This window comes from Rhincodon typus, chromosome 33, assembly GCF_021869965.1.
Source record: "Rhincodon typus isolate 14 chromosome 33, sRhiTyp1.1, whole genome shotgun sequence".
In the NCBI taxonomy this organism is placed as follows: domain Eukaryota; kingdom Metazoa; phylum Chordata; class Chondrichthyes; order Orectolobiformes; family Rhincodontidae; genus Rhincodon; species Rhincodon typus.
In genome coordinates this window covers 885,193-903,022 of record NC_063364.1, presented here as the reverse complement: position 1 = coordinate 903,022, position 17,830 = coordinate 885,193, and the positions used below count along the sequence as shown (strand labels likewise).

At 40.5% G+C, this 17,830-nt stretch overlaps 1 protein-coding gene across 1 annotated transcript in view; it reads right to left on the bottom strand.

The window, feature by feature from the left end:
- The window catches only part of snrpa1 (small nuclear ribonucleoprotein polypeptide A'), a 24,928-nt gene extending 9,087 nt beyond the window's left edge, over window positions 1-15,841 (bottom strand). Inside the window, exons 1-5 of the mRNA XM_020516774.2 lie at window positions 15,722-15,841; window positions 11,451-11,497; window positions 9,480-9,582; window positions 2,111-2,190; window positions 1,678-1,753 (exon numbers count right to left, since the gene is read on the bottom strand). Of these exons, the coding sequence (XP_020372363.2) occupies window positions 1,678-1,753; window positions 2,111-2,190; window positions 9,480-9,582; window positions 11,451-11,497; window positions 15,722-15,841 (426 nt within the window). The remainder of the gene's footprint in view (window positions 1-1,677; window positions 1,754-2,110; window positions 2,191-9,479; window positions 9,583-11,450; window positions 11,498-15,721) is intronic.
- Between the last annotated feature and the right edge of the window lie 1,989 nt (window positions 15,842-17,830).

Sequence of the window (17,830 nt, the reverse complement as noted above, 5' to 3'; positions counted from 1 at the left end):
ACAACAAGGTGCAGAGCTGGATGAACACAGCCAAGCAGCATCATAGGTGCTCCTATGATGCTGCTTGGCCTGCTGTGTTCATCCAGCCCTGCACCTTGTTGTCTCGGATTCTCCAGCATCTGCAGTTCCTACTATCTCATGTCACCATTCCTGTTCCTCTGATGCTGTCTGACCTGCTGTGTTTCTCCAGCTCCACACTGTATTGACTTGGACTCCAGCATCTGCAGTTCTTGCTATCTCCGAACAGCCAAGTCTGTTCTCCAGGGTAGGGAAATCCAAAACTAGAGGGCGTAGACTTAAGATGAGAGGGAAAAGATATAAAAAGGTACCTGAGGGGCAAGTTTTTCCACACATATGGAACAAGCTGCCAGAGGAAGTGGTAGAGGTGGGTACAATTACAACATTTATAAGACATTTGGACAGGAAGGGTTTAGAGGAATATGAACCAAACATAGGAAAATGGGACTAGTTCAGTTTAGGAAACCTGGTTGGCATGGATGAGTTGCGCCAAACTATCTTAAAACCTTTGCTGTCAAGTAATCCTAACCACCTCCTTTCCCAGACAGATGCTCCCCAAATGCCTCACATTCTGCTCGTCACCCTGAATCCTTCTCCATTTAATGCCACAGTTTCAAACTTTCCCCTCATCCTGTACCAAACCCCAACTAGAGCCACTGTCCCAAACTCTCCCAATAACATTGAATTTTCCATGGGTCAATTACCTTTGGACTGAAAAGGTTAGCATCTCCCTATGCCACTCTGTGCCAAAGCCATCCCTGCTCCAACAATTCTGCATAGAGACTTCTTTTAACCGCCAGTGACATATAAAGAATCTGTATTACAGAAATTCAGTGTCTTCCAAGACTAACATCACAGTTCCACTTAACTGACCACAAGCTCCAGCAGAGATTTTGGCTCTATCCAATTGTGTTTGCACACTTGTCCTCTCACCTATTAACAGCTTCAATGCTAGTTGTACAGTTCGTATTATTTAGTCCAGTAATTGCCTAACTCTGAATCAAGCAGGTATCTGACTAATGAACATATTGGAAGAAGGATGTGCAAAGTGTCTACTAGATTCACCAAATATTATTCTGCCTTATTCATGTCTCACCAGATCTTCCTGGTAGATTTTTGCTGGTTAAAAATGTCAATGAGTTGGAGCAAATTAAGTCAGCTATAATCTAATTGAATGGCAGAATAGATCTTTACTACGGACCACAGGATAGCCCGCTCAAAAATATATTAAGAAGATAGTCTAGACTCTAACTTTTTTTTTTATTTTAAACATAACAGTTTATTTCATTGGCTTTGAGCAGACCATTTGGCACCTCTGTCTCAATCTTTCTTCATACAATAAAAGGACAAAAACACCTTCTGAAGACATAGTATCACACCTCACTCCTCTTTCTCTGATCACTTCACGCAAAAACTTTCCATCAAGCTCAATCGAAGTCAGTATTACTTGAGCACTGGCTTTAATGCTATCTCCCCTTTTATCTCATTTGTTTTCCAAAATCAGTAAAAATTCTTGCTTATGTTTTAAGTCTTCTGCACTGTCCAAGGTCAGCTCCCCACCGCCTAGCCCATGATTGTCCATGTTCTCTTCAGTCCCTTCATTTCAAATTTCCTGCTTTATCCTTTACACGTTACCCATCAAATCCACACACAACTTACCTTAATTGCTTCTACTTCAGGTGCAGAAGGACCAGTCTTTTTCTTCTCTCCTGACAATCCTGCACCTGGTGTGAAACTTCAAAACAAAATACACAGCCAGTCATTTAGGAATCCCCTAAAATCTTCTCTGGACCTTTAAAGCCACAAAGTTCAAAAACCAGTGCAGTATCTGATCTTTTCATAAACTGATACATTTTATAGTGCTCCCTGTATGGAGCATTACTTGAAATAGCTTCCCTCAGAAACAACATCGTGCTAGAAAGGCACCATTTTAGCAGTGATCAAGAAACCAGCAATTTGTAAAGTCTGACCTTTCCCTTCCCACATTAAAAAAAGAGCCTTTTCTTTATCAGGTTGATTTTTACCTAACAATAAACCCCAACTCATGTTTCTGAGGCAAGACATCAAGTCAAATTTAGTATCTGTATCTTACGTCTTTGTTTTCTTGGTAATTTCCTTTGCAAGTTGCGCCCCACGTTTGCCTTTGAACATTCGATCCGCTTCCTGACGTTCCTGTGGCAATACATCACATCCAGTTACAGTCGACTCTTTCCAGTCAAGTAGCATCTGCCCATAGTTCGAGGAATACAATGACATAATCTACACTATACTTTACTTTAGGGACCAGACAAGGCAACAGGATCAGGTTGGAATCCCAGAAATGCCCATCGCTTGCACCTATTTACCAAGGTGGGAACAATTTCAAAGAAATCTTTGCTCAGTCATCAGAAAGATCAACATGTTGCAGCTCACATTGGGGAAAAACTGAACATCCATCTGCCCTAAAAACATTGATAGCTTCAACAGGGGCAACAATTGCAAGCACCGGTTGAACTCAAAAAAGCAAGGCTATGGGAAAAAACAGGGGAGTGGGTAAAATCAAAATACAGCAAATCTTCACAGGAAGAATTCAGATGTCAAAGATCTAGCACATTTAATTCAAGATAGAGAGCAGATTTTAAAGTCAGCATAATATAAAGTGTCTTATTATCCTGTCTGAAACATCTTGTAATGTTTTATTAAAGACACAGCACAAATGCAGGTTCCTGCTGTCAAGCTTAAAAAAATTTAGTATCCACTTTATTCCAAAAACTATTAATTAGGATACTGATTTATTTACTTAATGTGTTTTTGTTAATTTCTAGGAATGAGGTAGAAGCAGGGCAACAGCTTCAATATCTTAATGCTTAGACTGAACACTGGAAGTAACATCATGAGTCCAGTTAATTAAAGTCAGCGAACATAGCATAAAATGGTACAACTGGCCACAGTAGGTCTTTCAATCTAAACCACTAACAAAAACAAAATAGTCAGGAAAAACTCTCCAGTCAAAATCCCAAAATTATAGCATGCAATTTTATGGTAAAATTGAACCACATCTTAAGATCCGAGCAGGTAACAATAACAAATAATTTAAAATTGCAACATCAGCCTGGGAGTATTACCAAGTAAAGAACACAGCCAATTCCAGTGTACTATTTCCCAAGTTCCAGCAGAGTAAGAAACTCAGGTCAATAGTTCTGCGATGGAAAACAGTCCTTCAATGTTATAACTGTAGAGAAGATTATGCATCAACAACTCACCAACAACATGAACTCCAGCAACAATCAGCAATAGGGGTACTGATCAGAAGATCATAAGAAATAGGAACAGGAGTAGGTTATTTGGCCCATCAAGGCTGGCCCACCATTCAGTAGGATCACGGCTGATCCAATATTCCTCACGTCCAACGTCCTGTCCTTTCCTGAAGTCTGATTCCCCTACCGATCAAAAATCTCTCACAAAGCCAGGAGTATACTATAGGCCACTCAACAGCCAGCAGGAGATAGAGGACAGAATATGTGGACAGATTTTGGAAAGATGTAAAACAGCAGGGTTGTTGTGGTGGACGATTTTAACTTCCCCTGTATTGACTGGGATTCACTTCGTGCTTGGAGCTTAGATGGGGCAGAATTTGTAAGGACCATTCAGGAGGGTTTCTTGATATAGCATGTAAACAGTCCAACCAGGGAAAGGGTTAATGGAGAATTTTGATTGTAGGCAGCTGCTGGAGAGTAAATCCACATCAGACATGGGAGCATTTCAAATGACAGTTGATAAGAGTTCAGGAGCAACAGGTTCCTGCGAAAATGAAGGGTATGTATGACCAGGAATGTTATGACCTTGGTCAAAAAGTAAAAGGAAGCATATGTAATGTCTAGGAGGATGGGAACTGACAAAGCCCTTGAAGTATATAAGGAAAATAGGAAAGAAATTAAGCAAGGAATTAGAAGGGCTAAAAGGGGTCACGAAAAGTTGTTAGCAAACAGGATTAAGGAGAATTCTGAGGCTTTTTATACATATATAAAAACAAGCGGGTAACCAGGGAAATAGTTGACTCACTTAAGGACAAAGAAGTGAATCTACGAGTGGAGCCAGAAGAGGTAGGTGAGGTCCTAAACAAATACTGTGTGTCAGCTATCACCAAAGAGAAGGAATTAGTGGATCTCAGGGAAGGGAGTGTCGAATTTCTAAACCAAGTTGCTTTTAAAAAGGAAGAGGTGCTGTGTGGCTTAAAAAGTATTAAGGTAGATAAGTCCCCGGGTCCTGATGAGATCTATCCCAGAATATTGATAGGCAAGGAATCAAATTGCTGGAGCACTAACAGACATCTTTGTATCCTGTTTGGCCACAGGTAAGGTCCAGAGGACTGCAGAATAGCCAATGTTGTCCCACTGTTTAAGAAGGGTAGCAGGGATAATCTAGGAAATTACAGGCCTATGAATCTCATGTTGGTGGTCAGGAAATTAGTGGAAAAAGATTCTCAGGGACAAGATCAATACACCTTTAGAAGAGAATGGACTTATTATTGATAGACAGCATGACTTTGTGCAGGGGAGGTCATGCCTCATTACCTTGGTTGAGTTTTTTTGAGGAGGTGATGAAGATGATTGATGAGGGCAAAGTGGTTGATGTTGTCTACATGGACTTCAGTAAAGCCTTTGACAAGGTCCCTCATGGCAGACTGATGCAAAAGGTGAAGTCACATGGTATCAGGGGTGAGCTGGAAAGATGGATACAGAACTGGCTTAGTCATAGGAGACAGAGGATAGCAGTGGATGGATGCCTTTCGGAATGGAGGGTTGTGACTAGTAGTGTTCCACAGGGATCAGTGGTGGGACCTCTGCTGTCCATGGCCTACATAAATGATTTGGAGGAAAACGTAGTTGGTCTAATTAGTAAGCATGCGGATGAAACAGATGGGGGGAGTTGTGGATAGTGAGGAGGATTGTCAGAGGACATAGCAGGATACAGATCAGTTGGAGGCATGGGCAGAAAAATGGCAGATGGAGTTTAATCCAGACAAATGTGAGGGGATGCATTTTGGAAGGTCATGTACAGGTGGAAATTATACAGTGAATGGCAGAACCCTTAGGAGTACTGATATGCAGAGAGATCTGGGTGTGCAGGCGCACAGATCACTGAAGGTGGCAGCGCAGGTAGATAAGGTAGTAAAAAGGCCTATGGCATGCTTGCCTTCATTGGAAGGGGCACTGAGTATAAGGATAGATAAGTTATGCTGCAGCTTTATAGAACTTTAGTTCGGCCACACTTGGAATATTGCATACAGTTGTGGTCACCACACTACCAGAAGGATGTGGATGCTTTGGAGAGGGTACAGAAAAGGTTTACCAGGATGTTGCCTGGTATTTTAGCTCTGAAAAAAAGTTGGATAGACTGGGTTTGTTTTCACTGGATGGCAGGAGGGTGAGGGGCGACCTGATAGAAATTTATAAGATTGTGAATGGCATGGATAGAATGAAAAGTATGAGGCTTTTTCCCCAAGGTGGAGCAGTCAATTACTGGGGGACACAAGTTCAAGATGCAAGGGGAGAAGTTTAAAATAGATGTGAAGGGCAAGGTTTTCACACAAAGGATGGTGAGTGCCTAGAACGCACTGCCAGAGATGGTGGTGGTGGATGCGGATACAATAGCAGCATTCAAGAAACATCTGGACAAATACACAACTAGAAAGGGATTAGAGGGATATGGATCGTGTAAGTGAAGACAGTTTTAGTACGGAAGGGCAAAATGTTTCGACGCAGGCTTGGAGGGCCAAAGACCCTGTTCCTGTGCTGTATTGTTCTTTAGATACAAGGACTCTATCCCCACAACTCTCTATGACAAGGATTTCCAACGATTCACAACTCCCAGAAGGGATTCCTCCTCACTTTAGCCTTAAATTGGCACCCCTTTATTCTGAGACCATGCCCTCTGGACCTACACTCTCCCATAAGGGGAGCATCTTCCAGCATCTACCCTGTCAAATCAATGTTTCAATGAGATCTCCTCTTATTCTTGAGGTTGTAGACTACAGTTGTGACCACTTCATAACCCATTTCACCTTCAATGATTGTATATTCAAACAAATCAACAGAATACCAATGGGATTCCCGATATCAGGACTGATGGCAGAAGCAGTAATGCAAAGGTTAGGACAGACAGCGCTCCCCACTATACAACCTAAACTCTGGGTCTGGTATGTAGATGACACCTTCATGATTATCAAACGCACAAGACTAGAAGAATCCCACTGACACATAAACAACATCCTCACCATAATAAAATTCACAAAAGAAGACAGCAATAACTGACTACTCTTCCTAGACAAAAGTAGAATGTAAGAACAATGGGGAACTCCAGACTAGCATGTACAGAAAGACCACACGTACGGACCAGATAATTAGTTACACCAGCAGCTGCCACAACACCCATAAACGGAGCTGAATCAGGGCATTATTCAAATAGGTCACAATACACTGCAGCAACCTGGAATTGTGCAAAGCAGAACAGGAGCACTCGTACAGAGTTTTTAAAAGGAACGGAGACCCAAAAAGCACAATCTGCTGTTACCTCCACAACAGACCACAACAGGACAACACAACACGGCGAGACATACTAGCCACCCTACCACACATCAGAGATGACCATAACACTACTCAGACCCCTAAGTATCAGGGTAACCCACAAACCAACAATCACCGTGCAACAGCTACTGACAAATGTAAAGGATCTCGTACCCACAACCAATAAAACTAATGTAATAGACAAAATACCATACAGGGACTGTCAGAAACATTACATAGGCCAAACTGGAAGAAAATTGACAATAAGGATACATGAACACCAATTGGCCACCAAGAGAGACGACCAATTCTCACTGGTCTCAATAAACACTGACAAAGGAGGACACAAATTCGACTGGGAAAACATCCTTAATAGCACAAGCCAAACAGAGATATGCCAGGGAATTAGACCATAAGAATTCCTAGAGGCCTGGCATTCCAACCGGAACTCCATCAACAAACACACTGAACTGGACCTGACATACAAACCACCTAAAAACAGAACTCGAAGTGATACTAACCACCCCAGCATACCGAGGCATGTGAACAACAAGTGGGACAGAACACCCATAATTCACTGGAGGCACACTGATGATGTTACCTAGCAGGGTGATGAAATGTCTGCAATCAAACACACCGACTCAGCAAGCAAGTCTACAACCTCAGCCTACAAATCTTCTCAAAAACTTTAAACCTCTTATTCTTCCAAACTCCAATGAGTAGAGTCCTAACCTTTTTAATTTTTTTGCTTTTAAAACAATCCCTACATACTGGGGATCATCCTAATGAACTTTCTCTGAACTGCCTCCAATAAAATGATATCTTTCTTTAAATAAGGGGACCGAAACATTCACAGTACTCTGGATGAGGTCTCACCAACACTTCGTACAGTTGAAATAAGACTTCCCTACTCTTAGATTCCAACCCCTTTGAAAAATGGGCCAATATTCCATTAGCCTCCCTGATTACCTGTTCCACCTGTACACTAGCTTTCTGTGTTGTGCATAAGTATGCCCAAGTTCCTTTGTGTTGCAGCTTGCTGCAGCTTTTCTCCATTTTAATAATATTAGTTCTTATGTTTTCCCTTCCAAAATGAACAATTTCTCATCTTCTGACATTACAACCATTTGTCAACTTTTTGCACACTTACATAACCCATCAATGTCTCTCTGTAAATTGCTTGTATCCCTCATTGGAGAATACTTCTGCTCTTTAATCCCACTTAACCTTCCACCTACTTTCCTGATATCTGCAAATTTGGCTACACTATATTCACTTTCTTGTTCCAAGTTATTATTGTATATTATAAACAGCTGCAGTCCCTGCACTGTTCCCTGTGCAACTGCATGTGTTGCCAACCTGAAAAAGAATTCCTTTTCCCTACTTCAGCACAAGCACTGTGCTGTTCTATTTCATCAACATTAAGGGTTTGGGACAAGGGTTAGGGCTGAATGGCCAGTCAAATTTAAAACCAGCTGCTACACCACGTATGAAAGGATCTCTCTCTCCCATGTTTACACCTACAGAGCTATGAACAAGGGAAGATATGTCCTAAGTTAGATCACCATACAACGCAAAACGCCTGTCATATGATTGCATCATTTTGGACATGATCTATGCACATTTTCTTCCAATCCTTATGAAATGCTACACAGTCAAAGACCCCTCCTGCCCCGGTTATAATTTCTTCCGCCCTCTTCCATCGGGCGAAAAATAAAGAAGTTTGTATACAGATTCAAGATTCAAGAACAGCTTCTTCCCCCCTGTAAATAGACTCTTGAACGAACATCTCAAATGTTAATTCTGATCGTTCACTCTCTGCACCTTCTCTGTGGCAGTGACACTGCATTCTATTTTACTACTGTGATGCACTTTGTATGGTACAATCTATCTATATAGCATGCAAAATACTTTTCACTGTACCTTGGTACATGTGACAATAATAAATCAAAATCATTACATTGTGCACAAAGCTAATAATGTTGAAGCAGATCAAACACGTGTAAAAGGCTGAAAATCACTGGGCCATATAATGGTATAATTAGGTCATTTTACTTCCAATCAGGTTGGCTTAATAAGACAGGTGAACATAAAATTATATAAATAAGGAGGAGGTTTTGTGTGCAGATACATGGGTTACTAAATATGGTAGGGCAGGTAGACAAAGCCAGAATTGCTGGTTTTGTACCAAACGGCAGAGCAAATCATGGGGCTGAGGGTGAATTTGAAAATATTACAGGTAGAATGTTTACAATATCTGGTGCCTCATTATTATGAAGACATGGAAGAAATGGAGCAGCACAGGTTCTCTTATCACAAGGGCAGACTGGAAACAAGCAAGAGTACGAACAGTTCTGACAAAAAAACAGGAATTAATGGATTTCACTTGTCACCGAAGTTGCAATAAGGGTGAAATTTAAGATTTAATAAAAAAAGTTAAAGGGAAATTGCAAAAGAATTCTGTTACACACATCATCAAAATGTAGAGTACACCAAAATAAACTGCTGCTGAATTAAATCCTTTACAATAAGAAACAGAAAATGTTTAAAGGGAAGAATACTCAGAAGTAGAATTAGACTGGGTGGGTTATTAAAAGATCTAAGAAGAGAATGGGAATAGACTAGGCAAGATAATGGGGAGTGAGAGAAGAGTGGGATATAATGGATTTTCATTTTGTAATTCTAGTCTAGAGAATAAGGGAAAATCTCAAGGAAATTTTGATTCAGTAGCAATTCTTTTTTCCAACTTTAATTTTCAGAGCAGCCATCACTGCACTCTTCAAGAAGTGTACAAAGGCAACTACAAACAAGCTTCTCCCCTAAAAAAAAATCAAACAGAATATTCCACAGAAGCAAAGATTTGTAGCAGCAAACAGTGCGACCAAAATGTGTTGCTGCAGTTGGTCTAAATCATACCTTCAGTTTCACTTTCTGGAAATCCAGGACTCTGACCTGTGGAACTTTATGGATCACATATAGACGATAATGCTTCTTACTCGTTACCGGGTTCCTCAGGATGCTGTAAATTAACCATTCTCATTATTTAAACTCTTGTATCATATTGATCTGTATCTGCTACAGTAAGTACTGATGCAAAATATCAGTTTACAATATATATAGGACCAAAGCTTGCTTTGTTAAATCTTTGCTTTTTAACTTGTATATAGAAGCTCCTTTTTTTAAGGATTCTCATTAAGGATGAGATAATACAGTACTTGCAAGTGCATGGTAAAATAAGATTTGAGTCAACATGGTATCATCAAAAGGAGGTCATGTCTGACCAACCTGTTAAATTTTTTGAGGATGTAACGGGCAAGTTGGACAAAGGAGAGCCAGTGGACTTGATCTATTTGGATTTCTGGAAGGCCTTTAACAAGTTGCCACACAGGAGGCTGCTAAATAAGGGTCAAAGATGGATAGAGGATTGGCTGACTGGCAAGAAGGCAAAGTTAAAACTAGCAAGTACATTCCAAAGGGATCTGTGTTGGGACCACAACTATTCATGTCATACATTAATCACTAGGATAAAGGAACTGAGGGAATTGTTGCCAAATTTGCAAATGACACAAAAAAGATGGAGGGACAGGTCGTGTTGAGGAAGTGAGGAGGCTGCAGAAGAACCTGGACAGGCTAGGAGAGTGGGCAAAGAAGTGGCAGATGGAATACAATGTGGGAAAGTTGCCCGAGGCTGGAACTGAACCCAGGTCCCTGCTGCTGTGAGGCAGCAGTGCTAACCACTGAGCCACCATGCCGCCCTGTCAAGTCCTGTAAGAATCTTACATATTTCAATGAGATCACCTCTCATTCTTCTAAATTCTTGAGAGTAAATTCCCAAACTGTTTAGCCTTTGCTTGTGAGATAATCCATCTATAACAGGGCATAAATTAACAGCTTTGTAATGGGTTGTTGTAGAAAGTTACAGTAAAAAGGAAGATGTACAGAAACGACAGATGTTCACTGGACACGATTCAATAAAGAAGCTTAAGAAAATATGGAAGACATAATGCTCGCTATCGAAGTATTACTATCCAGATATCAGCGTAACGAGCACATGGCTTACATCAGGTTAATAGAATTCTGTAGGCCAAAGTGAACCAAGCAGGTTTTGTTCATGCTTGTTTGTTCATCCTAAAATAAGTTATGCAAAGGACTCAGGTGGAAAGAACTGTGATCCGAAGTGTGCATAGTATAACATTACCATCTACTGGCATCGTAGCATTTGTCAATCTCAGAATTTCAGGACCAGTCTGACCTTCCATGGTTAAATTAGGGAACTGGCACAACTCTGTTAATAAAGTTATGGGGTTCCTGGTAACTTTGGGATATTTTCTTCTTGGTGCAAGAAATTTTTTCTTTGTATTCATTACAGCCAATGGCAGCAGGTTTGACAATTCTAACCAATGTAAGGTGATGACATGTTTCATTATATAGGGTTTTTAACTTTTCAGTCACTTCAATCTTTATAAAATGATACAACAAATACACTGTTCTGAAACACAACTGAACAAGATACACTTAAAGAGCAAAATGGATATTTGATTAGGGAAGAGACTGAGAGAAAGCCAGAAAGACATAATGTGGTGCGATTCCAGTGTATATGTTCCCATCAAAACCAGCTATGTCCTGCAAGACAGCTGTTGTATGGTGGCAAATAGCAAGTATATTAACAAACTCAGAGGCTAATTCAGACACAGCCTCAGCAAAAAGCTTAAAAATAATTATACGCAGGAATCACCATTAAAACAGATCGAGAGAGAAAACCTGTGATAGAATGCTGGCTCACACAGCTGCTATGGTATCAAGCCTCAACCACATTCCCATAGAGATTATGCCAATCAAAATATCCACATATCATTTGCGTATATAAACAGCAGCAAGCAAACTCACCTCAGGAACGTAAGAGATTTGATGGTTGAAAGCGTATCTAGATCACCCTGTAGGGATAGATGGAAGTTGAGATTAAACATTGATAAAGTTCCCAAACGGATCGTAGCGTGAGTTAAGTTTGGAGCTTATACTGCACAACTGAAAAACCGATGTTACTTCGACCAGCTGTTGCTCATAAGGACAGGAGGCTAATCAGCATAAAGAGCGAGCCCTCTTATGGCACAATGGCAGTGTCCTTACCTCCAGATCAAGACACCCAGGGTCAAGTCCCACCTACTCCAGAGGTGTGTAATAACATCCCTGAACAGGCTGATTAGCAAAACAGGTATAAACGTGAACAAAAAAGACCCTCTTGTGGTGATGTGGTAGCATCCTTACCCCTGGATCGAGACACTCCGGTTCAAATCCCACCTGCTCCAGAGGTGTGTAATAACATCTCTGAACAGGTTGGTTAGAAAAAATAAGTTAAATAAAAATGTAGGGTTCTTGTGGCACAGTGACAGTACCCCTAACTCTGAGCTAGGACAATGCGGTCTCCTCTACATTGGGGAAACGAAGCGTAGACTGGATGACCGTTTCGCATAACATCTACATTCTACTCGCAAAAAAGACTCTGAACTTCCAGTTGCCTGCCGCTTTAATACACCACCCTGTTCCCTGGCGAACATCTCTTTCTCAGGCTTGCTGCAGTGTTCCAGCTCAATGTGAGCTGGAAGTACAACACCTCATTTTCTGCCTGGGGACCCTGCAGCCCTCTCAATATTGAGTTCAATAATTTTAGGGCCTAAATTCTCCCATGTCCTAGCCCCTTACCCCACACATCCGGCCTTGTTATCATATAGCCTGCCATTACACACTACCTATTGTTAGTCACTAACAGTCCCCTTTCACAACTATTCACTCTCCAGGTCAGATCATTATCAACTCCTTTGTCTGTCCTATTGCTCTTATCTCTCTTTGGGCTCTATCCTCACCTATCATTTACTCCCTAACCCCTCCCCCTCCCTATCTTCTGCATAGAAACCATATTTTCCCAGCTACCATCAGTTCTGAGGAAGCGTCACTGGAACCAAGACATTAACTCTGATTTTTTTTCTTCACGGATGCTGCCAGACCTGCTGAGCTTTTCCAACAACTTCTGTTTTTGTTTCGGAGCTAGGAAGCCTGAGTTCAAGCCTTATATGTCTCAGTTGAACAGGTTCATTAGAAAATATCTATATGTGATACAGGTGACTGAGATAATGGGGATTGTATTTTAGGGCACTCGTAGCACAGTGGTAGTGTCCTTACTCCTGCACCGAGAGGCCAGGGTTGAAGCTCAATTTGCTCCAAAGGTGTGTACTAACATCTATGAACAGGTTGATAAGAAAAATAGATCAAAAAAAAAAAATCAGCATGAAGAACTTCCTCCATTGAATTAGACTATGTTGATCTTCATCTAAACTTCAATTACTTAACATGGTTCCATGTCTCCCAATTGTCTTTTGCAGCAAAAATATATCAGTCTCACAGTGGAAACTCTCAAGTGACTTCCAATCTTTTGCGGGAGGATTCCAGATTCCCATCCCGTGTAAAGAGCTTCCTGACATCACACCTCAAACTTCCTGGCTCTAATTTTAAAGGTTATGTCCTCTTCACCAGGACTCTTCAACTAAGGAAATAATTTCTCTGGTCATAATTAATCCTTTAATCATCTGCAACATCTCAATTAGATCTCACTTTAATCTTCTTTAATCGAAAGTACAAACTTGATCTACGGAACCTGCTCTCCTAAAGTTTAGTTCCATATCATACTGGTAAATCTCTACGTTAACAGTGGCTAAAGACAAAATGGCAGGAAAATATTTCGTGATATGGAATCATGTAATTATAGCACTTTACAGTTATCTGTAATGAATGGAAATGCTTCTAGGCCATTTCAAACGGGTGGAATTAATGGAGTTTAAGTGGTGAGAAATATTAGTTTTTCCTTTGACTACTTTTTATCACTGGCAAAATTGCTGCATTGTGTCAAACTACCAAAGTGAACTCAGCCTTTCAATGTTTAACGTGGCTAGTATTGCATGTACTAGAACATGACCTATTTCTATCTGTATATCTAGTACATGAACTGTTGTTCAAGAAATTGAAATATAAATTTTCATAATTGAAAAGGTGTAGGTTTGGTGCTTTTCTTGGCTGATTGTTTAACCAGATTTATTATTTATTTTACATGTTGGAGTAGACATGATTTGAAGATACTTGGGAGCAACCTAACATTAGCAAAATGGGTGCCAGTAATGGGGTTATTTTCAGATTTAAAACTTCCCAATCCTATTAATGGAGGAAACTCCAGGGTACAATCTAACACTCCGAATTTGATTCATCTTCCAACTCAGCTTAGACCTAAGAGCAAATTCCAGTTCCATATATTGTTAAATTGCATAGTTAATTTAGACCTTACAGTTATAATGCATGACAAATATACCATTATATATGTGGAAAGTGATAACACCCAGCTGTCCCTCACCATTACCTCTCTCAATCACTTGTTCAACATCCAGTACTGGATGGACAGAAATTTCCTCTGAATAAATAACGCAAAGACTGAAGTCATTGTCTTGGTCCACAGGGCAAACTACTTGATGTTAAAGCAGGTGCCAGCAGCAGGGAGAAAAGGGAAAAACAAAAGCTATATAGTCGGGATTTTTGCACGTGTTGTGAACTGCATTCTATGGAAGTCAGCATCAGCCTTGCCCAGGCTTGGCTCACCCACTTCATGTTCTGGGTGCGTGTCACCTCAAAACTGTTCGTGTTTTTGTGATGTTTATATACTGTGCTCAAACTTTCCTCTCACTCAGCAGCTTCTGCGCCAGTACCACTTCCAACACTCACACTGATAGTTAAAAGCCGCACACTGCGCGTGCACGCCTCCTGCTGTCATAGCCAACAGCAAGTCATTTCTAGAAGACATTATATGATGTTGCATTCTTAAAGGTTTACGGCCAACATATTTCAAAGATATTTCTGCAAAGGCTGGAAAAAGAATTACAAAGATGGAATTCCATGGTCCCAAAGTTGGAATTCTGTTGAATGATGAATAATACTGTAAATCTGCATTGTGTCCCTAGGGCCACCATTTAACAAACTGTCCTAGAATACAATGACATTTGGTTACCAAGTACTGAGAATACCAAGGCAAGGTCTGGGCTTTCTACACAGGTTAAAGAGCCTAAAAAGAACTTTGTCTTTTAAATGCCTAAATTAAATGAATAAATGAAAGATGTTGTTTGAAAATATATAGTTTTTTTCATGTTGTTTATAACCATTGTCACAGGACTACAGTTAAGAGTTAGATCGAAAAGTTATACACAGGTCGCATTATATAATAGTTGTCCAGAACTTTTCCATTTTAAATATTGACAAAGCAGTATCTCCCGGAAGTTACTGTCAGACATGTTGAACAGATATTTGTTGCAACTAATTGCCAGTTGAGTTCACAGACCTACATGAAGAGAAAACACCGCTCAAATCAGGAAGAAAATATTTAAGATATTTATGATACTGAAGATTGGGTGTGGCAAGTCACACTGGTGCTCTCTGGTGATTTTGCACTTCTTTTCATAAAAATCCCATTGGATATCTGGTCTGTTCAAATTTTCCAATGAGACAACCATCATAGGAATTTTCCCAATCAATAATGGATGCAAAAATAATAGAAAATTTTAATTCACGTTTAAGAGAACAGAAAAAATTATACATTTACACAAGATATTTAATAATTTTTGACATTTCAAAGAAACACTTTACATGTGAGTCACTGCTGTAGTTTCGTAAAACCAATTTGTTCACAGTAAGCTTCCACAGATAGCAATGTAATGATGAGCATCCGGATTTGTGTTTGGGGAACAAGTTATGACTGGCAACCAGGGAGAAAGCCTCTGCCCTACTTCAAACAGATCTTTAACGGCAAGAACGGGAGGCCCCGTTTAACATCGCATCCAAAATATTGCACAACTGACACCAAACCACTTCCTCAGAATTATACAGCCAATATTATTTGTTCAAGTCTCTGGAGTGGGACTTGAACCAACAGCCTTCTAATGGGAGCGCTATCATCAAGCATGCCTGACAGACCAGCAGTGGAATGCTCTATTATCTGAGCAGACATTTCAAATGCAGCAAAAAACAGGAGATTGTCAAGGACAAGGCAGAGTAATTGAGAACAGGGGAGATTGAGTGTTGTTGACAACATTTGTGTTAATCACATTTCAAAAATATGTGCAACTTACCAGCTCCTGTAAGTTGTTGTTGGTGAGTACTAGCTCCCGCAGATTGGGCAACGCCTGCTCGAGACCTTCACCTATCCGACTGAAGCAAAGACATCTTACAAACTGTTCAACACACTCCATATCATTTTAAAAATTCCTTCTGCTAACACTTTGTATAGTACTTGAACATTGCTGTGAAAGACATTGACTTTGATATAGTCTCAAAATTGTATAGCATGCCTGGACTTTTTGAAGTACCCTATGCTCTAATGAGGTATAGCCAACAGATGTTACGCATTCGACTGCAATGTTTCTTGCAGACTGCTTATTCAGAGATCAATGTGGCACTTGTACAGCAAATGGGACTTCCCTAATGCCCATAATCCACCCTCCAGATTAATACCTTGCAAAACTCAAACAATCAGTATTCCTTGCACATCTGAAAAGGTAGGATGAGGGATATATGCTGATTCAGAAGTTGCAACTAATGGACATTCAGCATTGGTGGCTGAGGCTGCATCACCTGGGGGGTCTGGGGACAGCAGGAAGGTCAAAAAGCACAGAAGGTCTGGGATATGGAATTAGGGATGCAGAGTACCTGAGAGTGCAGAAATGAAAGAAGGCACACGATTAAGGATGCAGCTACAGTTATAACATTTAAAATATATTTAGGTAAGTATTTGGTTAAGAAATGCTTGGAAAGATACAAGCACAAACAGGTGGGACTAGTTTAGTTTGGAATTATGGTTAACATTGACTAGTTGAATTGAAGGGTCTGTTTCCATGCTTGTGACTCCATAAGATAAACATCTAGCAGGGTCAGAAGAAAAGATTACAAAAAAGAAACAGCAAAAGTGGAAGTGATTGCTCTGGTCTGGAACCACAACCAAAACAGGTACACAAATCAAATACAATAGCAAATGGGAAATAGGAAATGGATGGCGACAGTAGAAAGGCGTCAAGTGTTAAAGTTTGCGATCCTGTGATGGATGATAATGATGTAGGAAGGGTGGAATCAGCAAGAAACATGAACAGGTTATGACTATTTTTTTTAAATAATCTTGTTTGCATTGCTGCACGATGGTTTGAAGTATGAAATAGCATTTTGCTTTTAATCATGAGATTTGACAAGTTTTAAAATGTGAATTGTGCATGAGATTTTTTGCTTAGTTTTGTTGTTGTGCTAAATCATCCAACTAAATATAAAAGATTAGAACAATTTCAACCAGTTTTTGTTACAGAATTATAGCCATAGAATTTCTTTAAGGTCATAGAATTAAGATGAGAGGGGAAAGATTTAAAAGGGTCCTGAGGGGCAACTTTTTCACGCAGAGGGTGGTGTGTACACAGAATGAGCTGCCAGAAGTAGTGGAGGCTGGTACAAGTACAACATTTAAAAGGCGTCTTAAGAGGAAACAAATAGTAGGAATTAATGTGTCCTTTTCAAATTGGCAGGCAGTAACTAGTGGGGTGCCACAGGGATCAGTGCGGGGACCCCAGCTTTTTACAATATATATTAATGATTTGGATGAGGGAACAAAACGTAACTTCTCCAAGTTTGCAGATGATACCAAGTTGGGTGGGGAGGGTGAACTGTGACGAGGATGCAGAAATCCTTCAGCATGATCTCAACAGGTTGGGTGAGTGGGCAAATCAATGGCAGATGCGTAATTTGGATAAATGTGAGGTTATTCACTTTGGAAGCAAAAACAAGAAGGCAGATTACTACCTGAATGGCTGTAATTTGGGAGAGGGGAGTGTGCAGTGGGACTGGGAATCCTTGTATACCAGTTGCTTAAGGTAAGCATGCAGGTGCAGCAGGCGATAAAGAAAGCAAATGGTATGTTGGCCTTCTTTGCGAGAGGTTTTGAGTACAGGAGCAGGGATGTGTTGTTGCAGTTATACAGGACCTTGGTGAGGCCACACCTGGAACACTGTGTGCAGTTTAGGTCTCTTTTTCTGAGGAAGGATGCTGTTGCTCTCGAGGGAGTGCAGCGAAGGTTTACCAGGCTGATTCCAGGGGTGGTGGATCTGACGTACGAGGAGAGATTGACTAGGTTAGAACATAGAACATAACAGCGCGGTACAGGCCCTTCGGCCCTCGATGTTGTGCCGACCTGTGAAACCAAT